This window comes from Melospiza georgiana, chromosome 33, assembly GCF_028018845.1.
Source record: "Melospiza georgiana isolate bMelGeo1 chromosome 33, bMelGeo1.pri, whole genome shotgun sequence".
Taxonomy (NCBI): domain Eukaryota; kingdom Metazoa; phylum Chordata; class Aves; order Passeriformes; family Passerellidae; genus Melospiza; species Melospiza georgiana.
The window spans coordinates 3,197,170-3,222,800 of record NC_080462.1 but is presented as its reverse complement, the minus strand read 5'-3'; the positions used below and the strand labels follow the sequence as shown (position 1 = coordinate 3,222,800).

At 53.0% G+C, this 25,631-nt stretch overlaps 2 protein-coding genes across 6 annotated transcripts in view; both read right to left on the bottom strand.

Annotated features, from left to right (window-relative positions):
• The window catches only part of ARHGEF11 (Rho guanine nucleotide exchange factor 11), a 40,985-nt gene extending 31,199 nt beyond the window's left edge, over nt 1-9,786 (bottom strand). Inside the window, exons 1-7 of the mRNA XM_058042676.1 lie at nt 9,693-9,786; nt 4,910-5,004; nt 3,829-3,927; nt 3,230-3,279; nt 2,971-3,028; nt 2,206-2,342; nt 1,321-1,392 (exon numbers count right to left, since the gene is read on the bottom strand). Of these exons, the coding sequence (XP_057898659.1) occupies nt 1,321-1,392; nt 2,206-2,342; nt 2,971-3,028; nt 3,230-3,279; nt 3,829-3,927; nt 4,910-5,004; nt 9,693-9,724 (543 nt within the window). The 5' untranslated portion in view covers nt 9,725-9,786. The remainder of the gene's footprint in view (nt 1-1,320; nt 1,393-2,205; nt 2,343-2,970; nt 3,029-3,229; nt 3,280-3,828; nt 3,928-4,909; nt 5,005-9,692) is intronic.
• A 1,386-nt stretch (nt 9,787-11,172) lies between these two features.
• On the bottom strand, nt 11,173-24,787 carry ETV3 (ETS variant transcription factor 3). Of its 5 annotated transcripts, none has more exons than XM_058042798.1 (5): nt 24,683-24,787; nt 22,393-22,473; nt 19,744-19,981; nt 17,987-18,102; nt 11,173-15,306 (listed from the first exon to the last, which is right to left on the bottom strand). In XM_058042798.1, exons 2-5 carry the CDS (start codon nt 22,436-22,438, stop codon nt 14,228-14,230), a joined length of 1,479 nt encoding a protein of 492 aa, XP_057898781.1. In that variant the 5' UTR covers nt 22,439-22,473; nt 24,683-24,787; the 3' UTR covers nt 11,173-14,227. The 5 variants fall into 5 exon arrangements, with proteins under 5 accessions (XP_057898781.1, XP_057898780.1, XP_057898782.1 ...); XM_058042797.1 differs by having other exon boundaries at nt 22,393-22,448; XM_058042799.1 differs by lacking the exon at nt 24,683-24,787 and adding an exon at nt 24,386-24,401 and having other exon boundaries at nt 22,393-22,448.
• Between the last annotated feature and the right edge of the window lie 844 nt (nt 24,788-25,631).

Sequence of the window (25,631 nt, the reverse complement as noted above, 5' to 3'; positions counted from 1 at the left end):
CGAAAACACCCCAAAACCAGCCTGAAAACAGCCCAGAAACAGCCCAAAACCAGCCTGAAAAGAGCCCGAAAACAGCCCAAAAACCAGCCTGCAAACAGCCCAGAAACAGCCCAAAACCAGACAGGGAATTACAGCAGGGTTCAAGGAAAACCAGCCCAAAACCAGCCCAAAACCAGCCCCAAAAACAGACAGGGAGTTCTGACAGTGCTCACAGGGAAAAACAGCCCGAAAACAGCCCAAAACCAACCCAAAACCAGCCCAAAACCAGGCCCAAAAACAGACAGTGAGTTCTGACAGTGCTCACAGGGAAAAACAGCCCAAAACCAGTCCCAAAAACCAGCCTGAAAACAGCCCAGAAACAGCCCAAAACCAGCCCAAAACCAGCCTGAAAACAGCCCAGAAACAGCCCAAAACCAGACAGGGAATTACAGCAGGGTTCAAGGAAAACCAGCCCAAAACCAGCTCAAAACCAGCCCAAAAACAGACAGGGAGTTCTGACAGTGCTCACAGGGAAAAACAGCCCGAAAACCAGCCCCAAAAACCAGCCTGAAAACAGCCCAGAAACAGCCCAAAACCAGCCTGAAAACAGCCCGAAAACAGCCCAAAACCAACCCAAAACCAGCCCCAAAAACCAGCCTGAAAACAGCCCAGAAACAGCCCAAAACCAGCCTGAAAACAGCCCGAAAACAGCCCAAAACCAACCCAAAACCAGCCCAAAACCAGCCCCAAAAACAGACAGGGAATTACGGCAGGGTTCACAGGGAAAAACAGCCCGAAAACAGCCCAAAACCAACCCAAAACCAGCCCCAAAAACAGACAGGGAATTACAGCAAGGTTCACAGGGAAAACAGCCTAGAAACAGACAGGGAATTCCCAGGGAAACACGAGAAAACAGCCCAAAAACAGACGGAATTCCATCAGGGTTCACAGGGGAAACACACCAAAACCAGCCCAGAAACAGCCCAAAAGCAGACAGGGAGTTACAGCAGTGCTCCCAGGGAAATACGAGAAGACACACAAAAAACCACACAGGGAATTCTGACAGAGCTCCCAGGGAAAACACCCCAAAAACAGAGAGGGAATTCCCAGCAGCATTCCCAGGGAAACCCAGGAAAGCACCCAAAAAACCCCAAAAAATTAAAAAAAAAAAATCTGCAGAAAAATCAAAATGAATTCCCAGCGTGGCAGACCCAGGGACTGAGGGATGGGGTTAGAGGGGTTTTCCTGGGATTCTCCCGGGGTTTTCTGGGAGAAGTAGGAAAAAAAAAGAGGAGGAAAAGAAAGGGAAGAAGTGGGAAAATGGGAAAGGTGGGAGAGTACCTGGAACTCGGCCTCCTCCTGGCGCAGCATGTTGCGCAGGATCTGCGCCGCGTGCTTCTGCACCTCGGGGTCCTGCAGGGCCACAGGGGGGGACAACAACGGGAATGACAGCGGGGAATGACAACGGGAATGACAATGGGAATAATGGGAATGACAATGGGAATAACAGGAATGACAGCGGGAATGACAGCGGGAATGACAATGGCAATAACGGGAATGACAGTGGGAATGACAGTGGGAATGACAGCGGGAATGGCAATGGGAATGACAATGGGAATGACGGGAATGACAATGGGATTAACAATGGGAACAATGGGAATGACAATGGGAATAACAATAGGAATAACAGGAATGACAATGGGAATAATGGGAATGACAATGGGATTGACAATGGGAATAACGGGAATGACAACGGGAATAACAGGAATGACAGCGGGAATGACAATGGCAATAATGAGAATGACAATGGGAATGACAACGGGAATAATAGGAATGACAGTGGGAATGACAATGGGAATAACAATGGGAATGACAATGGGAATAACAAGGGGAATAATGGGAATGACAATGGGAATGACAGTGGGAATGACAATGGGAATAATGGGAATAACAAGGGGAATAACAGTGGGAATGACAGCGGGAATAATGGGATAATGGGAATGGTGGGAATGATGGGAACAGAATAATGGCAATAATGGGAATGATGTGAATAACGGGATGATGGGAATGGCGGGAATGGGAATAACAAGAACGATGGGAATGGGATAATGGGAATGATGGGAATGATGGGAATGACGGGAATGATGGGAATGATGGGAATGACGGGAATGACGGGAATGACGGTGTCCCCCCGTAATTCCAGGGCCCCCCCGGGCTGCGCCTCACCTGCAGGGGCCGCGGCTCCGTGATGCGCTGGGGGGGCCCCTGGGGACCCGCCGAGGGCTCCGGCTCGGGCTGGGACCCCGGGGCCGCGGCGGATCCGGGCGGGGAGCCCAGCAGGGTCAGCGCCACGTAGGCACCGGCTGGGAACGGAACGGGACACGGGAATGTCGGGGGCAATCCGGGCAAATAACGGGGGGACGTGAGCTGGGACCACGGGGAAAATCCACAGGGGAAAAATTCCAGGGAAAGTCTGGGATGGGGGAAATGTGAGCTGGGATTGCGGGGAAAATCCACAGGGAAAAAATTCCAGGGAAAGTCTGGGATAATGAGGAAATGTGAGCTGGGATTGCAGGGAAAATCCACAGGGGAAAATTCCAGGCAAAGGCTGGGATAATGGGGAAATGTGAGCTGGGATTGCGGGGAAAATCCACAGGGGAAAATTCCAGGGAAAGTCTGGGATAATGGGGAAATGTGAGCTGGGATTGCAGGGAAAATCCACAGGGAAAAAATTCCAGGGAAAGTCTGGGATAATGGGGAAATGTGAGCTGGGATTGCGGGGAAAATCCACAGGGAAAAAATTCCAGGGAAAGTCTGGGATAATGGGGAAATGTGAGAGGGGATTGCGGGGAAAATCCACAGGGAAAAAATTCCAGGGAAAGTGTGGGGCTGGAAACACTTCCAGAATTCCTGACGGATGGAAAACGTCCTCCCCCCCGCCACAGGTCCGTGTTTTCCCGGGGAATGGGAACGGAATTCCCAGGAACTCACACTTGATCAACTTCACCACCTCCAGGTGGGAGCTGTTGGTCACCATCGTCCCGTTCACCTGCAACGGCCGGGAAAGGGCTGGGAAAACGGGAATTTACCCCGGGAATGTGGGAAAGGGCTGGGGAAACAGGAATTTACCCCGGGAATGTGGGAAAGGGATGGGAAAATGGGAATTTACCCCGGGAATGTGGGAAAGGGCTGGGAAAACGGGAATTTCCCCCGGGAATGTGGGAGTTTCCCGGGATCCGGGAGCGCCCACCTTGAGGATGCGGTCGCCCTCCTGCACGCCGGCCCTCATGGCAGCCCCACCTGCGCACAGCAGGGTCAGGGCAGGCCCCAGAGCGACTCTGGAACCTTCCACGGGGGCTCTCCAACCCCTCCGGCCCCCCAAACCCACCCAAAACCGGGACATTTCCAAGGAAAACACCGTTTCTCCCACGTTTTCCCCACAGTTCTCCCACATTTTCCCGCCATTTTTCTCTCCCACATTTTCCCGCCATGTTCCCCTCGTTTTCCCGCCATTTTCTCCCCCGTTTTTCTCCATTTTCTCCGCCATTTTTCTCCGTTTTCTCCCCCACTTTTCTCCTTTCTCTTCCCATTTTCTCCCCCAGGCTGAGGCTGAGGATGGGTGAGGAGACCCCTGGCGATTGTCCAGCCTGTCCATCCCAGTGTCCATCCCCGTGTCCATCCCCATGTCCACCCCTGTGTCCAGCCATGTCCACCCCAGTGTCCAACCCCGTGTCCAGCAGTGTCCACCCCTGTGTCCATCAGTGTCCACCCCCGTGTCCAGCCGTGTCCACCCCCGTGTCCATCCCCGTGTCCACCCCCGTGTCCAGCCCCGTGTCCCCCCGCACGCACCGGGCCGCACGGACTGCACGAGCACCACGCGGTCGCCGCTGACGGTGAAGCCGAAGCCATGCTGGTCCCGCTGGATGATCACGCAGCGCTGCACCAGCCCTGCCGGACAGACACACGGACAGACACACGGACAGGGGGACAGGGACACACAGACACACAGACAGACAGAGGGACAGGAGCGAGAGGAGGCAGTGAGGCTCTGGACTCCGGCTCCCCATGGCCACTGTCCACCCCTGACCTCATGGTCACTGTCCATCCCTGACCCCATGGCCACTGTCCATCCCTGACCCCATGGTCACTGTCCACCCCTGACCTCATGGTCACTGTCCATCCCTGACCCCATGGTCACTGTCCACCCCTGACCTCATGGTCACTGTCCATCCCTGACCCCATGGCCACTGTCCATCCCCGACCCCATGGTCACTGTCCATCCCTGACCTCGTGGTCACTGTCCATCCCTGACCCCATGGCCACTGCCCACCCCTGACCTCATGGTCACTGCCCACCCCTGACCTCATGGTCACTGCCCACCCCTGACCTCATGGTCACTGCCCACCCTGACCCCATGGTCACTGTCCATCCCTGACCCCATGGCCACTGTCCATCCCTGACCCCATGGCCACTGTCCATCCCTGACTCCATGGTCACTGCCCACCCCTGACCCCATGGTCACTGTCCAGCCCTGGCCTCGAGGTCACTGTCCAGCCCTGACTCGATGGTCACTGTCCATCCCTGACCCCATGGTCACTGTCCACCCCTGACCTCATGGTCACTGTCCAGTTCTGACCCCATGGCCACTGTCCATCTCTGACTCGATGGTCACTGTCCACCCTTGACCCCATGGTCACTGTCCATCTCTGACTCGATGGTCACTGTCCACCCCTGACCACCAGCTCCTGTGGCCACCCTGGACCCCCAAGCCCCCCGTTCCCCCTTGTGGGACCCCAAATCCCAAAGCCCAAATTTCCAAGAGCGCAGGAAGATCTGGACCCGCACCCCGGCCCCGAGTGACCCCCGAGTGCCCCCCGAGTGACCCCAGAGTGACCACAGAGTGACCCCAGAGTGGAGTGCCCGGCCCCACCTGTGCTGTCGCTGCTGTCCGGGGGCGGCCGCGGGTGCCCGGGCGCCCTTCGCTCCGAGGGGGCCTCGCCCAGGGACGAGGAGAGGCTGCTCAACCTGGGGGGGAACAACGGGGACACACGGACACGGCTCAGGACACACGGACACGGCAACGGGAACGGCCGGAGTGACCGCTGGGCAGCGCCAGGACAGACAGAGTGACCGCTGGGCACTGCCAGGACACACGGACACGGCAACGGGAACAGCCGGAGTGACCGCTGGGCAGCGCCGGGACAGACGGACATGGGAACGGTCAATGGCCGGAGTGACCGCTGGGCACCGCCAGGACAGACGGACACAACCCAGGACAGACGGACACGGCCCCTGGGCACTGCCAGGACAGACGGACACGGCCCCTGGGCACCGCCAGGACAGCCGGGGCTTAACCGGGCTATAAAAAACTCGTTTAATTCGGCTTAATTAAAGCTCCTTAATTGCCTCGGGGGCGGCCCGGCCACGGCCGTTCCCACAGTAATTCCCGCAATAATTCCCACAATAAAAATTCCCAAAATTCCCCAAATTCCCAAAATTCCAGGGACCCTGCCCGCCCTTCCCTGCTCTCAAAAATCCAAAATTCCCAAAAAAATTGAGCTTGGAATGGGGAAAAAAAAATGCCTTTTCCCAACATTTCTGCACATTGGGTTCCTTCCCAGCTCCCAAAATTCCCTAAAATTCCCAAAAATTCCTAAAAATTCCCAAAGATTCCCAAAAAGCTGGAGATTGGAATGGGAAGAAATTCCCATTTCCCAACATTTCTGCCCACCGAGTTCCTTCCCACAGCAGGTTTGGAATTCCCAGCTGGAAAATCCTACGGAAACCCAGGATAAACCACGTTTAAGGCAGGAAAAATGGGGGAAAAATTCCCCATTTCCCAACATTCCTGACGCCTGGGTTCCTTCCCACGCTGGAATCGGAATTCCCAGCTGGAAAACCCACCAAAATCTGGGATAAACCACATTTAAAGCAGGAAAAATGGGGGGAAAATTCCCATTTCCCAACATTTCTGCCCACTGAGTTCCTTCCCACAGCAGGTTTGGAATTCCCAGCTGGAAAATCATACGGAAACCCAGGATAAACCACGTTTAAAGCAGGAAAAATGGGGGAAAAAAATTCCCATTTCCCAACATTTCTGACCCCTGGGTTTCCTTCCCACATTGGAATCGGAACTCCCAGCTGGAAAACCCACCAAAATCTGGGATAAACCACATTTAAAGCAGGAAAAATGGGGGGAAAAATTCCCCATTTCCCGACATTCCTGACGCCTGCTGGAATCGGAATTCCCGGCTGGAAAACCCCGCGGGAACCCAGGACAACCCGGGGCTCGGAGCCGTGGAAATGCGCAAAAATCCCGATTTTTGTGCGTTTTTCCCCGGTGCTGCTCCTCTCCTCTCCGGGCAGGGCAGCGGAGCCGCAGCCCCCAGGCTGGCAGGGCAGCGGGGGAAGAGCCACGAATGTTGCAAACCCAGGGCAGAGAAAATTCCCAGCGCCCGGAATTCCTCCCCGGGACTCGGCGGCCGCCCTCGCGATGCGGGGGGGGGAAGAAAAATAAAATAAAAAAAATAAAAAATAAAAAATAAAAAATTTCCCTGGGAGTTTTCGGGACGGAATTCCCACGTTCCCGCTCCCTGCGGGATGGGGGGATTCGGGGTTTTTTCCCCCGTGAAAATTTGGGAATTCTGGCTCCTTTTGGGATTCCCAGATCCCCCAAAAAAATAAAAACAAACTGGGAATGGCCGGGAGGGGTTGGGAACAGCTTGGAAAGGTTTGGGATTCGGGGAAAATCCGGGAATTGCGGGGTTATCCCAATAAAAACACTTGGGAGCTTTATGTGGAAAACTCTCCAGGTCTCCTCAGCTCCCCTGGAATTCTGGTTTTCCTTGGAACACCTTGGCGTGAGGGAACTGAGTGGTCAGAAATGCTGGGAAAAGGGAATTTTCCCCATTTTGCCTGTTTCAAACATGGTTTATCCCGGCTTTCCATAGGATCCCACTGGCAATTCCAATCCTGCTTAAGGTCGGAAGCCGGCGGCCAGAAATGTTGGGAAAAGGGAATTTTCCCCATTTTGCCTGTTTCAAACATGGTTTATCCCCGGTTTCCATGGGATTTTTCCAGCTGGGAATCCCAACTCCAACGTGGGAAGGGCAGAAATGTTGGGAAAAGGGAATTTTCCCCATTTTGCCTGCTTTCAACCCCGGTTTATCCCAGGTTTCCACTGGGAATTCCAATCCTGTTTCACGTAGGAACCCACTGAATGTTGGAAAACAGGATTTTTTCCCTACTTTTCCTGCTTTCAACCCCGGTTTATCCCAGGTTTCCAAGGGATTTCCCAGCTGGGAACCCCAAACCCTTTTTTGGGAAGGGATCCCGGTGCCCGGAGCGATGCCGGACGTTGGGAATCGGGGATTTTTCCCCAGTCTGGTTTTGCTTTTTCCGGGAATTCTGCACGGGGATTGCGCAGGGAGCTGCTCCTGGTCAGGTAATGATTAACGGGAGCCACTCCTGGAAAAGCAAAAAAAAAAGAAGCGGGAAGGGCGGCGGGACCGGTTCCACCGGGAATTCCCAGCCCCAAAATTCCCTGCCCTGGGGGAACGCACAGGATTCACCCCCGAAACCCCAAACAAACCAGGCCAGGGAACCCCGGAACTCTTTGGGATGGGAAAAGATCCTTAAATCCCAAAAAATCCCACCGTAATTCCAATCCCAGGGATAGAAATCCATGGAATAACCGGGGATAAAATCCAGGAATCCCAAATAAACCAGGCCAGGGAACCCCGGAACTCTTTGGGATGGGGAAAGATCCTTAAATCCCAGAAAATCCCACCCCGGTTCCGATCCCAGGGATGGAAACCCATGGGGTAAAACCCAGGATTTACCCCTGGAACGCCAAATAATCCCACCCATAAATCCAGGAATTCTTTGGAACGGGAAAGATCCTCAAATCCCAGAAAACCCCACCGTAATTGGGTGGGACCATCCTGGAGATCCACGGAATAACCCGGGATAAAATCCAGGATTTACCCCAAATAATCCAACCCATAAATACTGGAATTCTTTGGGATGGGAAAAGATCCTTAAATCCCAGAAAATCCCACCGTAATTCCAATCCCAGGGATAGAAATCCATGGAATAAACTGGGATAAAATCCAGGAATCCCAAATAAACCAGGCCAGGGAATTCCGGAATTCTTTGGGATGGAAAAAGCAGGGAAAAATCCCCATGGAATCTGGTGGGAAAACGATCCCAGAAATTCCTGGGACCTGCTTCTCTCCCAGGGCCCCAAACTCCCCGTTTTCCACCCAAATCCGTGTGTGGGAAATGCCGTGGCTGCGGCAGGGATCCCGACCCGGGAATCCACAGCAAAATTCCCGAGTCTGTCCCAGAAAAACCTTCCAGGGTTTTCCAAGGGTTTATCCCACAAAAAAAAAAAAAAAAAATCCCAAATCTGGTTTAAAATGGAGCAAAACAAACAGCAAAAAAGCCAATTCCCAGCGAGGGACACTGGAAATATCCCAGAAATCAGAAAGGTTTGGGATATTCCCCCCACACTCCCCAAAATCCGGGAGTTTTGTCCCAAAATGCTGCAAGGATGGGGTGGGGGGGACCAGGGCTGAGCTGAGCCCCCCAGAAATCCCAAAATGCCAGAATTTCATCCCAAATTCCCGTCTTTTCCCCCAAGGAATGGGGTGAGGGCTCCAGGACGAGCTGAGCCCCCTCCCAGATCCCCCAAACCCCCAAAATCCCGGAGTTTCACCCCAAAATCACAGAATTTCACCCCAAAGTCCCACAGTGTCGCCCCAAAATCCCACAATTTCACCCCAAAGCACCGCAGGGACAGGGCAGGAGCTCCACCCTGATCCAAATCCCTTCTCCTGAACCTCCAGAGCCCCAAAATCTCAGGTTTTCACCCCAAATCACTGCTTTTGCCCCAAGACGTGGGGCAGGAGGTGCAGACCAGGCTGAGCCCCCTCCCAGAGCCCCAAAATCCCCGAATTTCACCCCCAAACACCCCAAATCCCCGAATTTCACCCCCAAACACCCCAAATCTCAGCGTTTCGCCCCAAAACACCCCAAATCCCCGAATTTCACCCCCAAACACCCCAAATCTCAGCGTTTCGCCCCAAAACACCCCAAATCCCGACGTTTCACCCCAAAACACCCTAAATCTCAGCATTTCACCCCAAAACACCCCAAATCCCCGAATTTCACCCCCAAAACACCCCAAATCCCGGCATTTCCCCCCAAATCTCAGCGTTTCACCCCAAAACGCCCCAAATCCCGGCGTTTCACCCCAAATCCCTGCAGGGACCGGCTGTGGGCTCCGGCACGAGCCGAGCCCCCTCCCATGAGCCCCAAAACCCCCGAATTTCCTCCCAAAACCCCCGAATTTCCCCCAAACCGCCGCTCTCCCACCTCGGTCCAGCCGAGCCCCCTCCCCGCTCCCCGAAACCGCCGAATTTCACCCCAAAACCGCCGAATTTCACCCCAAAACCGCCGAATTTCACTCCAAAACCGCCGAATTTCCTCCCAAACCCCCGAATTTCCTCCCAAACCGCCGCTCTCCCCCCTCGGTCCAGCCGAGCCCCCTCCCCGCTCCCCGCAGCCCCAAACCCGCCCGATTTCGCCCCAAACCCGCGTCCCCCCCTCCCCAAAGGCGGCGGGCTCTCCCCCTCAGGCCGACCCCCGTCCCCTTCTCCCCGCTTTTCCCCCCTTTCCCCCCCGGCCCGGGGTCGCCCCTCAGCCCGTACCTGTCCGGGGCCTGCGGAGGCCTCACGCTCATGGTGGAGCTCGGTCAGGGCAGCGCCCGGAGCCGCCGCCCCGCTCCGGCCGGCCCCGCCACCATGCCCGGCCGCGGCGGCTGCGGCGGCGGCCTCGGGGGGCCCCGAGCGAGCCCCGCGGGGCCCCGAGCGAAGCCCCCGGGCTGCGGTTCGGTGCCGGCCCGGCCGAGCGGGGCTCCCCCTGCCGCCCTGCCCTGCCCGCCGCGGGGGCCGGGCCGAGGGAGAGGCCTGGAGGCCGCTCCCAATCCCCGGGCTCGCCCGGCCCCCCGCGCCCGGCACGGCGGGGCAGCGCCCGCGGCTGCGGGGCGGCGGGCGGGGACGGAGCGAGGGAGGGAGCGGGGGAGGGAGCGGGGGACGCGGGGGATGCGGGGGACACAGCGGACAGCGCGGGGGACACGGGACAGCGAGGGGGACACGGTGACCTCGGGGTGCGGGGGATAGAGGGGACAGTGTGGGGAACACGGTGACCTCGGGGTGCGGGGGACACAGCGGACAGCGAGGGGGACACGGTGACCTCGGGGTGCGGGGGATAGAGGGGACAATGTGGGGAACACAGTGACCTCGGGGTGCGGGGGATAGAGGGGACAGTGTGGGGGACACGGTGACCTCGGGGTGCGGGGGATAGAGGGGACAGCGAGGGGGACACGGTGACCTCGGGCTGCGGGGGACACGGGACAGGGAGAACACAGTGACCGCGGGGTGGTGGGGACAGTGAAAGGGACGAAGTGACCTCGGTGTGTGAGGGGACAGAGAGTGACCTCGGGGTGCGGGGGACATGGGACAGTGAGGATTATTTGGGGACAGTGTGGGTTTGGGGACGCCCACGGGGACAGTGAAGATTTGAGGACACAGAGCACTGAGGATTTGGGGACATCCACGGGGACAGTGTGGGTTCGGGGACACCCATGGGGACAACGTGGGTTTGGGGACAGCAAGGATTTTGGGGACAGTGAGGGTTTGAGGGCACAGAGCGACCTCAGAATGTGGGGGACTTGGGGACAGTGAGGGTTTGAGGGGGACACTGAGTGACCTCGAGGTGCGGGACACCCAGGATTTGAGGGGACACTGAGAACCCTTGGGGTGTGGGGGACATGGGGACAGTGTGGGTTTGGGGACACCCATGGGGACACCCATGGGGACACCCACGGTGACAGCGTGGGTTTGGGGACAGTGAAGATTTGGGGACATGGGGACAGTGTCCGTTTGGGGACACCCATGGGGACAGTGAGGATCTGGGGACATGGGACAGTGCGGGTTTGGGGACACCCATGGTGACACCGAGGATTTGGGGACACCCAAAAACCCCCAAACCCAAAATTTCGGCTCCCAAACTGCAAAAACCCTCAGGAAAACCCCAAAATCCAAAAACCCTCAGAAAAACCACAAAAGCCCCAAACTCCACAAATCCTCAGGAAAACCCCAAAAGCCCCAAGGAATCCAGCGAGCCCTCTCTGTTAAAAGGTTTTTATTTAACGTTTTGAATTCGAGGTAAAATACTTTTATTTTTCAGGTTTTTTTTTTTTTCCTTTTTTCCGTTTTTTTTTTTTTTTTTCAACTTCCATAACAAAATACGGAGCTATGGGATACCCCTGGAAAAAAATATGTATATTATCCATAAATTTCTCTAGCACTCCATCATATATATATATAATATATATATGCAACCCTTTTTTTTTAAATCTGATTTTTATAGAAATCGGAATTTTTTTTAAAGGCACAAATTTCAGATTTTTTGTCTTTTTTTTTTGTTTTTTTGCCCCCTCTACTTTACACCCTATGTACAAAGCCACGCTCCCCATCCCAAATTCCATCAATTTTCCCGATGGATTCCTGCCGGATTCCCACCGGGGAGAGTTCAAATCCCTCGAAATCCCTCGAAAAAGAGGTTTTTGGAACCCAAAGAAAAGCGTAAATACCGGTTTAAAAAGCGCTAAAAAAAACAAAAAAATCAAAGTTTTTCCCCGGAAAATCCAAAGTTTTTCCGGATTTTTGATGATTTCAACCGAGAGAAAATTCCTGTTTTTTTTTTTTTTCAATCCCACCAGGACGCGGAGACGCGAAAAAAGGGAAAGAAACCAACGGAAAAAAACAGCTTAAAATAATACAAAACCTCAACATAATTATGGAATAAATAAAAAATCCGGGACAACCCCATTAATGCTGTTGGATTTTTCCTCCCGTTCTTCCTTTTTTGGGAAATTCCTCCTCAGAAATTCCCCCTTTTTGGGGCTGTCCCATCAAAAAGTCTCTTTTTTTTTTGTTTTTTGTCCTTTTTTTTCATATTTTTCCTACGGATTTGCTACAAAAAAGAAGCGAAATTACCAACAAAAACAAAAACGGCTGGAAAAAAACGGGATCATGCTCCGGGGCAAATTCATCCAGGAGAGAATTCCAACCATTCCCAACTTCCCGAGGGTTTGTTTTCTATTATATGGTTTGGCACGCTGGAATTTGAGCAATTTTTCCTCGAAACTTCCGATTTTTTTTTTTGTCTCCATAAAATTTGGATCTGGTTGATTCATTTTTTTTTTTCCTTTAAGTCCATTTTTTTTTTTTACACGTTTTCCTTCTCCTCTTCCTGCTTTTTTATTTTTTTTGTTTTTCCTTCCTCTTCCTGCTTTTATTTTTATTTTTTCTTCCTGCTCCCGGGCTCCGTTGGGAATCCTGGAATTCCCGAGAGGCGCCGGATCCGTCGTCCTGAGTCCGGAATTCCCTGAACTCTCCCAAGTTATTTTTATTTTTATTTTCATTTTTTTTCTCGTTTTTGTCTTTTTTTTTTTTTGCAGTGCAATGGCTGTGGAAAAACAAAAAAAACCCCCAACATTCCCACCCTTCCCAAAAAAACCCCCAATCCCAAAATATCCTTTTTTTCTTTTAAAGCCACAACGATTCCAACTTTCCTCCTTCTCCTCCCTGGGATCTCGCCTCGAACCCGAAGGATCGGAAGAGGGGGGGGGGAAAAATGAAAATATGAAAATTCCGGCGTTTTCCCCCCGTTTTTTGTGTTTCTGCTTTTTCCCGACGGTTCCGGCACTTGGATTTGGGATCGGCGGCGGGAATTCCGGGAAAGGCCTCCTGTGTAATTCCTGAGTTCCTCCTCGCGCCCTCTCCGGGTTCGTTTTTTGTTTTTTTGTGTTATTTTGTGGGGTTTTTTTTTTTTGGGATAATCCAGGGGTTTTCCACCCCAAACCCTTTGAGCTCCACATTCTGAGGCTCCCGGACCCGGCCGGGTCGGGATTTTGGGAATTCCGCTCCTTCCAGCAGGGAATTCCCAGAGCGAATCCTTGGGAATTCCTGGCTCCTCGTCCCGCCGGGAGCACAGCCCGGAGGCAGAACGGCGAGATTCGTGATCCGCCCCCGAAATCCGGGCAGGATCCGCCAAATCCGAGCGCTCCCGGATTCAGAAATTCCCAGAAAAAGTCCAAACGTGGTTCGCTTTGCTTTTTTTTTTGTTTTTTTTTTTTTTTTTTTCTTCTTCTTCTTTAAGGCATGAGTCAAACGGGGAGAAAGGGGGAGGGTCCAAAAAAATCTGGGGATGGCGCCGGGAATTCCGGCGCTCCCGGGACTCACCACAATCATTCCAGCGCTCCTTCCAAGCATTCCCAAAAAATTCCACCCACACGGATCCCGCAGCGGGGAAAACAAAAAAAAAAAACCTCCCGCTCCGGGCACACGAAAACCAAAGGGAGGGGAAAAAAAAAACACCAAACCCCAACATTTTTAATGCGTTAGGATTAAAGGCATCCGGTTAATTTTGTGTTATTCCCGTTCCCGTTCCCTGAAAAAGTTTGGAGTTTTGCTCATGGCTTCTGCGAGAGAGAGAAAGAAAGGCGGGAAAAGGGGAATTTTCCCCGGAAATCCGCCGGGAACGACACGGCCTCCATCCCGATTTTCCGAGTTTTCCTGAATCCTCTTCCCCCCGCCCCAAACCCCGCTCCGTGGACAGTGCAAAATTCCCGATGCAAAATTCCCAAGCTCCTCCTTTTCCCAAAAAACCAACCAAAAAAAAAAAAACAAAAAAAACCCAACCAAAAAAATGAACCAAACCAGCTCCTGGATGGCCGGGGAATCCTCGCATCCGTAAAAAAAAAAAAATAAAAATTCCCAAAAAGAAAAACCAACACCCCCTGGATGTGGAGATTCCCGGTGTCCCAAAAAGCCCCGAGCCTGGAGCCCCTCCGTGCCAGTCCTGGAGCTCGAGCCGGCTTTTCCCGGGAAAAGCGAGCGGGAATTGCGGGAATTCCGGCTGCTGCGTCTTCACCTGCAAGTCAACAACAGAAACAACACAAAGGCCGAAGCTGCCCGCCCCCCTCCCTTCTCCCACCCCCGAAAAACCCCCCAAAACCCCGGCCCTGCCCCGCGCCCCCCTCCCCGCCCTTAGCCCGAACTGCTCTGCAACCTTGCTACATAAATACACGGATTTCTCCTCCGGGTGTTTGTTTGCCAAGGTTTTGTTGTTGTTGTTTTTGTTTTTTTGTGGTGTTGTTTTGTCGTTCCAGCCGGGATTAGGTGTCGGAGGCGGCGGCCACGGCTTTGGGCAGGTGCCAGACCCCGTTGGGCCGCGGCTCCTCGGGCATTTCCTGCCGGGAATCGCCGTTCCAGCGCCGCTTCAGCCGCAGCTTGGGGGGCATCAGGGCGTCCTCCCTCCTCTCCTGCCCGGCCGCGGCATCCCCGGGTTGTTTCTCCACGCTCTCCTCTCCGGATGAGCCGGGCTGAGGCGGGATGGGCACCCACGCCGGAGCGGCCGGGCGGGCGAACACCGCGGCCTTCTCCTCCTCCTCCTGTTCTTCCTCCCGCTTCTCCTCCTCCCGCTCCTCCTCCCTGTCGGGCTCCACCTTGACGCGGGGCGGCTCGGCATTGCTGCTGCTGCTGCTGCTGCTGCTGCTGTTGGTGGTGGCGGCGCCCTCGGGGCTCTCCAGCCGCTCGCGGTTCTTGCGGCCGGCGGGCGGCGGCTGCAGCTTGATGGGGAACTGCGGCTGCTCCTCCAGCGGCACCGGGCACTGCAGCGGCGGCACCACCAGCGGGTAGCGGGGGAAAGTCCGCGGGCTCAGGTGGTAGTTGAACACGGAGCAGGCCTGCGAGTGCAGGTAGTGCTTCATCTCCTCGGGGTTGAAGGAGAAGCAGCTGCTGCCGGCGGCGGCGAACGGGCTGAGCCCCGGCGAAGGGCTGTACGAGAAGAGCGTGGGCGTCAGCGACAGCGCCGGCGAGATGGGCACGTTGAGCACGCCGGGGCGGCCCGGCAGCGGCGACACGGCGAAGGGGCTGTGAGGGTGCTCGGGGAACATGCCGGGCCGCGAGAACAGCGGCAGCACCACCTCGGGCTTGCGCTTGGGCCCCGCCGCGGCCGTGGCGGCGTGCGGCGGCGCCAGCAGGTCCCGGCGCCAGTCCGGGGCGCTCTCCTCCAGCTCGGCGGGCTCCGCTTTGCGCTCGGGGTCCGGCAGCGCCGGCTCGGCGTGAGGCGGCAGCAGCGAGGCCGCGGCGAAGCGGCCCGGGCCCTCCTCGGTGGGAGAGTGCGGCTCCAGAGGGGGGAAATGGAACCGCGAGGAGGCCGTGGGCACGGGCGGGGCGCTCTGCGGAACCACGCCTGGAAAATGGGGGGAAAAGGGGAAAAAATGATTAGGGGGATGAGGGGGTCGGAGTTTGTGGGGATGGGTTGGGAATGTGTGGGAGTATTGGAAATGTCCGCCTGAGGGAGGATGGCATCGGTCCGTGGAAATGTCTGAAATAGCCACAGAAATGTCTGAAATATCCACAGAAATGTATGAAATACCCATGGAAATGTATGAAATACCCATGGAAATGTATGAAATACCCATGGAAATATCTCATCTGAGAAGGGATCTCGTCAGTCCATGGAAATGTCTGAAATATCCATGGAAATATATAATCTGAGAGAGGATCTCATCAATCCATGGAACTGTCTGAAATACCCATGGGAAAAAAATCCAATATCCATGGAAATATCTCATCTGAGAGGGGATCTCATCAATACGTGGAAATGTCTGAAATACCCATGGAAATCTCTTCTCTGAGGGGGGATCTCATCAGTCCGTGGAAATGTCTGAAATACCCATGGAAATGTCTCATCTGAGAGGGGATCTCAGCAATCCGTGGAAATGTCTTCCAGTATCCATAAAAATATCTCAAAAATCCACGGAAACATCTTCAATGTCCATGGAAACCACTTCTCTGAGGGGGAATTCCATCAATCCATGCAAATGTTTCAAATACCCATGGAAATATGTCCAATATCAACGGAAATATCCCAAATATCCACAGAAATATCTCAGATATCCATAAAAACCTCTCCTCTGAGGGGTGTTCTCATCAATCCATGGAAGTATATCAAAGATCCACAAAAATCCCTCAAATTCCCACCTCCTTTTTCCACCACAAATCTCCGTGAGGGAGGGGACAATCCTGGAGAAAACCCCCAAATTCCAGCTTTGCCCTCCCAATCCCCGCCCCGCTGGGAATGAAAAGGGCCGGGATTAACCGAGAGCGTTCCAAATTCTCCCAAATTCTTTTTTTTCCAAGCGCCCCAGGGACAGGAGGGAGCTGGGAACTGCCCGGACTCGTTTGCTCCCAGTTAATTACGGAATTACAGCTCCAGACACATCTTCCCACCCCCGTGCCTTGGCTTGGAAAAGACATTCCCCTCCTCTAAACAAAAAAGAAAATAAAACAAACCCCAGCAGGGCCCACACAGGTGAAGGAGACACCAACACCTGGAGGAATTTTTCCCCTTTTTTGTTTTTTTTTTTGGCCTTCCCGGAGCCTTGGAAAAACAAAACCTTGGAGCTTCCCTCAGGGAGGGGAGGCAGCCCCAGAGACGGCGCCGGACGGAGGCTCCAGCCTGGAAAAATCTCTTTTTTCCCCACACACAACCTGCTTTGATCCCTATTTTCCCTGCTTTTCCCCTGCTGGATTGGTGTTCCAGGCTCTACCCTGGAAGCTGGATCAGATCTTCCAAATCGGGACTTGTTTGTGGAGAAAAATTTGGAACTTTTGGGAACAACGGCTTGCAGACAGTTTTTTTATCTTTATGGATTCAATAATCACTGATTTCCCCACTTTTCCTGCTCTTTTTCCTGCTGGATTGGTGCTCCAGGCTCTCTCCCCTGGAGCAGCTTGTGCTAGGCCCAGCTCCTCTAAATTGACATTTTTTTGTGGAGAAAAGTTTGGAATTCTGGGAATATTGACTTTCAGTGGGTCTTTCTATCTTTATGGATTCAATAATCACCAATTTCCCCACTTTTTCTTCTTTTTTTCATGTTTTTTTTCCCTGCTGGATTGGCCTTCCAGGCTTTGCCCTGCAGCAGAGTGTGCTAGGCCCAGCTCCCCTAAATTGAGAATTTGTGAGGAGAAAAGTTTGGAATTTCTGGGCATAATGACTTCCAGAGGGGGTTGTTTATCTTGATGGATTCAATAATCACCAATTTCCCCACTTTTTCTGCTTTTTTTCCTGTTTTTTTTCCCTGCTGGATCAGCTTTCCAGGCTTTGCCCTGCACTGCAGTGTGCTGGGCCGGGCTCCTCTAAATTGGGATTTTGTGAGGAGAAAGTTTGGAATTTCTGGGAATATCAACTTCCAGAAGGATTTCCTGTTTTTGTGGATTCATTTTCCCACTGTGCCTGATCAGGACAATCCCCCAGCTGTAGAAATTTGGCTCTTAGGGGGTTTAATTCCATCAAAAAACCCCTTGGAAAGACTTTTCCCAGGAAACCACTGCTGACTCTAGGATAAAGCTGGCAAAACTATTTTAGGGCAAAAAAAGGACATTTATGCTCAATTCCCAAACTCTTCCTCGTTATCCTCTCTCCTCCAGGGGAAAAGTTTTTATTTTTAGTCAAAATCCAAGAATTCCTGGTTTCCTCCAGGACTGCTGCGATCTCTAAGGAATCCCTCCCAACTCCGGGGCAGGAATGGGTTAAAAAAGAGCAATTTTTGGTTGAAAATGAGAGGGAAAAGGGGGAGAGAAGGCAGAAAAAGCCGTGGATTTGTCCAAGGCCCCATAAACTCACCTGAGCCACTCTGGGATTGCATCCCAAGGCTGATCCTCTTATCCCACAAATCCCAACAATCCCCGGGGAAAGATAAACCCTGAGCCCACATCCCCCACTGCAGCCGGGATTTGCTCCCAGGTTTTGGGCTTTTTATCCAGGCTGGCTGTGGAAAAAAACAAATTCCACATTCCTGGGGTTTTTTTGGAGATTTTTCCCCCCCCCCATTCCCACCCAGAATTCCCAAATTCCCCGGGCTCACCGTTGGGCCGGATGTTGATGAAGGGATAATTGGGCATCACCAGTTTGTTAAAGTTGAATTTGTAGGTGAATCTTTTGCCCTTGGTCTTGTGCAGGATCCTCTTGTTATAGTAGTATCTGGAAATAAATTAAAAAAAAAAAAAAAATTGAAGCACTCAAAAATCCAGAATTCCTTCCTAATTCCTGAGGGATTCCTTCCTGAAATCCTGTCTAACCAAAAAATGGAATTTTGGAATGGTTGGGCCTGGGGTTGAGCTTAAAGATCCTCAAAAATACAGAATTCCAGAGGGATTTCTTCCTAACTTCCTGTTTAAACCAGAATTTGGAATTTTGGGATGGTTTGGGTTGGAAAAAGCTGAAAAACCCCTAAAAATCCAGGGCCAGGGGCAGCTCCCACCTTCCCAGGTCGCTCCAAGCTGGAATGGGGCACTCCCAGGGATGGGAAATCCATGGAATAAGCTGGACCAGGCAAAGATTTATCCCTAAAATCCCATTGAATGGAATCCAGGAATGTTTTTGGGGTGGAAAAAGGACCTTAAACCCCACCAACCCAAACCCTGTGGGACGAGACCATACCAGCATGATATCCTGCTGGAAAAACCCCAGAATTCCATGAGGGGAAAAGGGAAAAATTCCAAATTTGCTGACCTGAGGAGCCCCACTGAGCTTGTCACAGTTCATGCGGAGTCTGAATTTCTGGGGCTCCCAAAGCTGCGCCACCCAAACCCAGAACTGGGCCAAACCCACCACCCCAAACCCTGAGAGACGAGCCAACATCATCCTGATATCTCTCTTAAAAACCCTCAGAATTCTACAGGGAAAATACCCATGAAACTTTTGGGAAAAAACACCCAAATTCCACCAACCTGAGGGCACAACTGAGCCTGTTATAGTTACGTAGGGTTTGCTTTTCTGGTGCCCCCAGAGCTGCGCCAACCCCACCACCCCAAACCCTGAGGGACAAACCGACACCACCATCACATCCCACTTAAAAATCCTAAAATTCCATGAAAAATAAAAGGGAAAAATTCCAAATTTCACCAACTGGAAGGCCCGGCTGAGCTTGTCGTAGTTCATCTGCGGCCTGCACTTGTGGCGCCCCCAGAGCCGCGCCACCAAAACCCAAACCCAATCCCACCACCCTAAACTGTGACAGACAACACCACCATGACATCCCACTTTAAAACCCCAAAATTCCACTAAAAGAAATATAAAAAAACCCCAAATTCTGCTGACCTGAGGGCCCGGCTGAGCTTGTCGTAGTTCATCTGCGGCCTGCACTTGCGGCGCCCCCAGAGCCGCGCCACCAAAACCCAAAACCCAAACCCAATCCCACCACCCGAACCCTGAGAGATGAGCCCAAAAACCCCTGAAATTCTGAGTTTTGAAGGAAAAAGCCTGAATTCGGGTTACCTGAGGGCCCGGCTGAGCTTGTCATAGTTCATCTGCGGCTTGCACTTGCCGTGCCCCCAGAGCCGCGCCACCAAAACCCAAACCCAAACCCAAACCCAATCCCAATCCCACCACCCCAAACCCTGAGAGATGAGCCCAAAAACCCCCGAAATTCTGAGTTTTGAAGGAAAAAACCCGAATTTGGGTTACCTGAGGGCCCGGCTGAGCTTGTCGTAGTTCATCTGCGGCCTGCACTTGCGGCGCCCCCAGAGCCAGGATAGCGAAACCCAGAACTGGGCCAAACCCAGAGAAACGAGCCCAAAACTCCCCAAAAAATTCTGAATTTTAATGGGAAATTCTGCTGACCTGAGGGCGCGGCTGAGCTTGTCGTAGTTCATCTGCGGCTTGCACTTGCGGCGCCCCCAGAGCCGCGCCACCTCGTCGGGGTCCTTGATGACGAACTCGCCGTACTCGCCCTGCTGCCAGGCGATGACGTGCCGGAACTCCTCCTTCTGCAGCAGCTCCAGGATGAAGTGCCACAGCTGGATCTGCCGCGAGCCGGGGCTGGACTCCGTCTTGTACGCCCACTCGGGGAAGTGGTAGCCTTTGGGGGGGGAGAAACGGGGGGAAAAATGAAAAAAAAAAATGGGGGAAAAAAATGGAATTTTGGGAAAAACAGGTGGGGTTTGGGAGGTGGAATTCTGTTCAGTATTCAGTCTGGGAGCAGGGAGATCCAGATTCCCATCCAGCTGCTCAATTCTGACTCCTTCGAGACCCAATTCCTCGGAAAATACACCCAAAAACCCACTAAAACCTGTGAACGACCACCAAAACTCAGCTGGAATTGCATTAGTTACTGGTGCCTGGAATTGTGCCCAATATTCCGTATGGGAGCAGGGAAATTCAGGTTTCTCATCATTCTGACTCATTTCAGCCCCATTTCCTTGGAAAATCCAGCCAAAATCCCTCTAAAAGCCACCAAAATTTGGTGGAATTCTGCTCAGTATTCAATCTGGGAGCAGGGAGATCCAGATTCCCATCCAGCTGCTCAATTCTGACTCCTTCGAGACCCAATTCCTCGGAAAATACACCCAAAAACCACTAAAAAACCCACTAAAACCTGTGAACGACCACCAAAAATTGGTAAAACTCAGCTGGAATTGCATTAGTTACTGGTGCCTGGAATTGTGTCCAATATTCCGTATGGGAGCAGGGAAATTCAGGTTTCTCATCATTCTGACTCATTTCAGCCCCATTTCCTTGGAAAATCTACCCAAAACCCCACGAAAAACCATCAAAAATTGGTAAAATTTGGTTGGAACTGCATTAATTACTGGTGCCTGGAATTCTGTTCAATATTCCATGTGGTAGCAGGCAATTCCAGGTTTCCCATCCAGCTGCTCACTTCTGACTCCTTTAATCCCCATTTTCCATGGAAAATCCAGCCAAAACCCACCAAAATCCTACAAAAAAAAACCCCACTAAAAACCCATCAAAAATGGGTAAAATTTGACTGGAATTCCATTAATCACTGGTGCCCGGAATTCTGTTCAATATTCCATGTGGGAGCAGGGAGATCCACATTCCCACCCAGCTGCTCAGTTCTGACTCATTTCAGCCCCATTTCTTTGGAAAATCCACCCAAAAATCCCACAAAAAAAAAACCAAAAAAAAAAACCACTAAAAAAAACCCCTAAAACCCGGTGAAAAACCACCAAAAAATGGTAAAACTTGGGTGGAATTCAGTATTCCGTGTGGGAGCAGGGAATTCCAGATTCACATCCAGCTGCTCATTTCTGACTCATATCAGGCCCATTTCCTTGGAAAATTCATCCAAAAGACACAAAAAATCCACTAAAACCCAGTAAAAACCCCCAAAATCGTAAAATTTTGGAATTCCATTCAATATTCCATTCAACATCCCAGGGATGGAATTCAGGCAGAAAAAAAAAAATCCTATTTTGGGGTGAGGTTTATTAGGAAAAACTTTGATTTGTGGTGGGATTTATTTTGGGGGAAAAATCTGATTTGGGGTTGGAGTTTATTTTTGGGAAAAATCTGATTTTGTGTGGTGATTTTTTTGGGGGGGAAATTCTGTTTTGAGGTTGGTTTATTTTAGGAAAAATCTGACTTGGGGTTGGGATTTTTTTTTTTTTAAAGCTAATTTTGCGTGGTGACTTTTTTGAGGGAAAAATCTGATTTGGGTGGTGATTTTTTGTGGGGAAAAATCTGATTTGGGGTGGGATTTATTTGGAAAAAAAATCTGATTTGGAGACAGAGTTTATTTTGGGAAAATCTGATTTGGGGTGGAGGTTTATTTTAGGAAAAATCTGATTTGGGTTGGAGTTTTTTTTGGGAAAAATCCCCCTTTTTCCCCCAGTGCCACCCACATTCGTGCCCAGGGAGGGAGGAATAATCAATAATCTGAATTTCCAGGGCTGCACCTCCACCCTCGAACGGGGAGAGAGGCGGGACCGGCATTCCCAGGGAATATTTATATCTGGGAAAGGGCAAAAATGGGAATTTGTATCTGGGAAAGAGCAAAAATGGGAATTTGTATCTGGGAAAGCAGCAAAAATGGGATTTTATCCTGGGAAAGCAGCTGAAAAATGGGATTTATGGGATTTTATCCCAGGAAAGCAAAGAAATTGGGATTTATGGGGTTTTTATCCCAGAATAGCAGCAGGAATTGAGATTTTTGGGATTTCTGCCCCAGAAAAGCAGCTGAAAATGGGCTTTATAGGATTTTTATCCTGGAAAGCAGCAGGAAAGGGATTTATGGGATTTTTATCCCGGGAAATGAGTTGAAAATGGGATTTATGGTGTTTTTATCCCAGAATAGCAGCAGGAATTGGGATTTTTTGGGATTTATGGGATTTTTATCCCAGAATAGCAGCAGGAATGGGATTTTTGGTGTTTTTATTCTGAAAAGCAGCAGGAATTGGGGTTTTTGGTGTTTTTATCCCAGAGAAGCAGGGGAATTGGGGTTTTTGGGGTTTTTTGGGAGCTGCTCACCCCCTCCTCCCTCGGGCTTGTCCACGATGCTGCAGCCGGCCTTCATCCTCTTCCTCCTGGGGAGAGAGGGCTCAGCAGGGACTGGCCAGGGTTTGGGGGAAAAAACAGGGAAAATGGGAAAAATGGGGGGGAAATGGGGTCAGCAGGCACCGCCTGGGAAATGGGGGAAAAAAATAGGGAAAATGGGAAAATATGGGGGGAAAAACGGGGGGGAAATGGGGAGACAGGGGTCAGCAGGGACCGCCCGGGAAATGGGGAAAACATGGGGGGAAACTGGGGAAAGATGGGGGAAAAATGAGGAAAAACAGGGGGAAAATGGGGAGGGAAAGGGGTCAGGATGTACTGCCCAGGGAAATGGGGAAAAATGGGGGAAATTGGGGAAAATTGGGGGAAAATGGGGAAAATGGGCAGGGAAAGGGGTCAGGAGGCACTGCTCAGGGGAAATTGGGGAAATTGGGGAAAAATGGGGGAAAGATGGAGAAATAACAGGGGGAATTTTGGGGGAATAATGGGGAGAAAATGTGAAAAAATGCGGGAGAAAATGGGGGAGAAAAAGAGGAAAAATGAGGGAAAATTTGGAGAAAATGGAAAAAAAAAGGGGAGAATAAAGGGAGGAAAAAAAGGGGAGGGAATGGGAGAAAAAAATGGGGGAAAATGGGAATAAATGGGGACCGAAATCGGGAATAAAGGGAAATAAAGAGGGAAATGGGGAGAAAACTGGAGAAAATGGAAAAAAACATGGGGAGGAAAAAAGGGGGGAAAAAAGGGGGAGAAAAGAGGGAAAAAGGGTGGAAAAGGGAGAGAAAAACAAGGAATAAAGGGGAAATAAAGGGGGGAAAGGGGGAAAATGAAGAGAAAGGTGAAAAAGGAGGGGAAGGAGAAGCAAAAAGGGAAATTTCCCTGGCTGGAGCTGCAGGAAGGAGACAAAACAAACCCAGCTCAGCCCCAGACGGGCTCGGCTGCCAAAATCCACAGCTGGGAGCGGGCCCAGGTGTGCCAGGGCTGCACGGGAGGGGAAAAAATGGGGAAAATGGAGGAAAAAATGGGAAAAACATAGAGAAAAGTGGGGAGGGAAAAATGGGAAAAAATAGAGGAAAAATAGAGAGAAAGGGGAGGGGGAAACGGGAAAAATGGGGAAAAATAGAGAAAAGTGGGGAGGGAAAAATGGGGGAAAAATAGAGAGAAAAACAGAGAAAATGGGGAGGGGAAAATGGTGGAAAACAGAAAGAAAAAAGGGAAAATATGGGGAAAAACAGAGGAAAGGGGAAGGGGGAAATTGGAAACAGGGGAAAGAATAAAGGGAAAAAATGGGGAAAAAATAGAGAAAAGGGGAGGGGGAATGGGAAAAACAGGGAAAAGAAGGAGAAAAAAAATGGGGAAAAACAGAGGGAAAGGGGAGGAAAAAGGGGAAAGAAAAAAGGGGGAAAAACTAGGGGAAAAGGGAGGGGGAAATGGGAAAAAAGGGAACTAAAGAGGGGGAAAACAGAGAAAAATGGGGAGGAGAAAATGGGAAAAAAGGAAAATAAAGGGGGGAAAACAGAGAAAAACGGGAAGAAGAAACGGGAAAAAAAGGGGAGCAAGGGAAAAAAAGGGAAAAAACAGGAAAAAAAGGGGGAAAAAGGGAAAAAAGGGGAAAAAAAGGGGGGGAAAAGGGGGAATTTCCCTGCCTGGGACGGCGGGCCGGGATTTGACATCAGAGCGCGGGGGAGCCGCGGCAGTGAGCGGAGCCCCCCGAGCCCCGGTCCCGGTTCCCGGTTCCCCAAATGGCGCCGGGCCCGCGGCCCCCCCGCCCCGCTCCGCTCCCGTGCCGGCGCCCCGAGCGTGTCCCGGCCTGCCCGGCCCGCCCCGGCCCCGGGCACCGCCGCTCCCGCCCGCCCGCCCGCAGCCACCCCCGGAGCCGGAGCGGGGCCGGGGCCTCCCACGCCCGGCGGTCCCGCACGCCACGGGGGTGTCCCGGTGCCGTTCGGTCCCGGTTCGGTCCCGCTGCCGGTACCGGGGCGGGCGGGGGTCGCTCGCCGCTCGCCCCCGCTCGCTCCCCGCGCGGTTCTGGGTAACCCCCGCCCCCCCGGCCCCGCCTCTGGGGCCGCTCCGCGCCCAGCCCCGGCCCCCGCCGCCCTCCCCCGGTTACCGGGACCCCCCCGCCGGTACCGGCACTGCGCTGCGGCCCCGCCGCCCCCGGAGAGCGCCCGCTCCGCCCTCAGCGGGGCTCCCCCTCATCCCCCCCCCGCTCTCCGGTACCCCCGGTAATGCCGGCCCCCCCCCGGTACCCCCCGGTACCCCCGGTACGAACCTGCGGGGGCGGCGCGGGCCGGGAGGAGCGAGGCGGGTTCCGGCACAAGGAGGAGGAGGAGGAGGAGGACGGGAAGGGAGGGGGGAAACGGGGCAGGAGGCGGGCGGGGACCGGGGCGGGGGGGGGGGGGGCGGATCGTTCCCGGTAGTGCGGGGCGGGGGAGCGGGGGCGGCTCAGGCTCCGGCCGCTCGGTCCCGCTGCGGCCGCGGTCGGTGGCGCCGCCGCCTCTCGTCCGTGCCCTCCTTTCCCTTGTTGTTGTTCGTTCTCCTCCTTCCGCTCCTTCTCCTCCTCCCGGTGCCTCCCCCGCGCCGCCGCCGCCGCCGGAACCGGAACCGCCGCCGCCGCCCACGCGCTTCCGGGCAGCGCGCGCGCCCACGCGCTTCCGCTTCCGGTCCCGCTGAGGGGAGGGGAGGGGAGGGGGGAGAGGCGCGGGAGCGCGCGCGCGGGAAACGCCCCCTGCCCTCACAAACACGGGCCCGGAAAAACGGGGAAAAACGGCGATAAACGGGAATAAAGCAGCGATAAACGGGGCAAAAACTGGGATAAAGAGAGAAAAACAGCAACAAACGGGGCTGAAACCGGGACGAATGGAAAAAAACAGGCGTAAACAGGGCTGAGAGGGGGCAAAACCCGAGATAAATGGGGATAAACAGGGCTAAAACAGGTATAAATAGAATGAAGAGCAGGCAAAAGCCGGTATAAATGGAGAACACCAGATACAAACGGACCAAAACAGGGCAAACGCAGGTATAAATGGAGCTAACCCGGGTATAAACGGAGGCAAACACCCCAAAAGAGCCTGAAAACCAGAGCCAAAGCAGCCCTGAGCACAGGCCCAGACTGGGCCTAAAGGGGTCCATAAAGGACCCCGGTGCTAAACCGGGTATAAACAGACCTAAAGTAGACCCAAACCAGCCCCAAAGCAGAGCCAAACCCAGGGCCAAAACAG

Coding starts and splice junctions, on each gene's coding strand:
- ETV3 (XM_058042798.1), bottom strand. CDS start 22,438: ATGAAGGCCGGCTGCAGCATCGTGGACAAGCCCGAGGGAGGAGGGG. Junction 18,103..19,743: donor AAGCTCAGCCGCGCCCTCAG/GTCAGCAGAATT, acceptor ATTTATTTCCAG/ATACTACTATAACAAGAGGA. Junction 15,307..17,986: donor CATCAACATCCGGCCCAACG/GTGAGCCCGGGG, acceptor CCCATTTTCCAG/GCGTGGTTCCGCAGAGCGCC.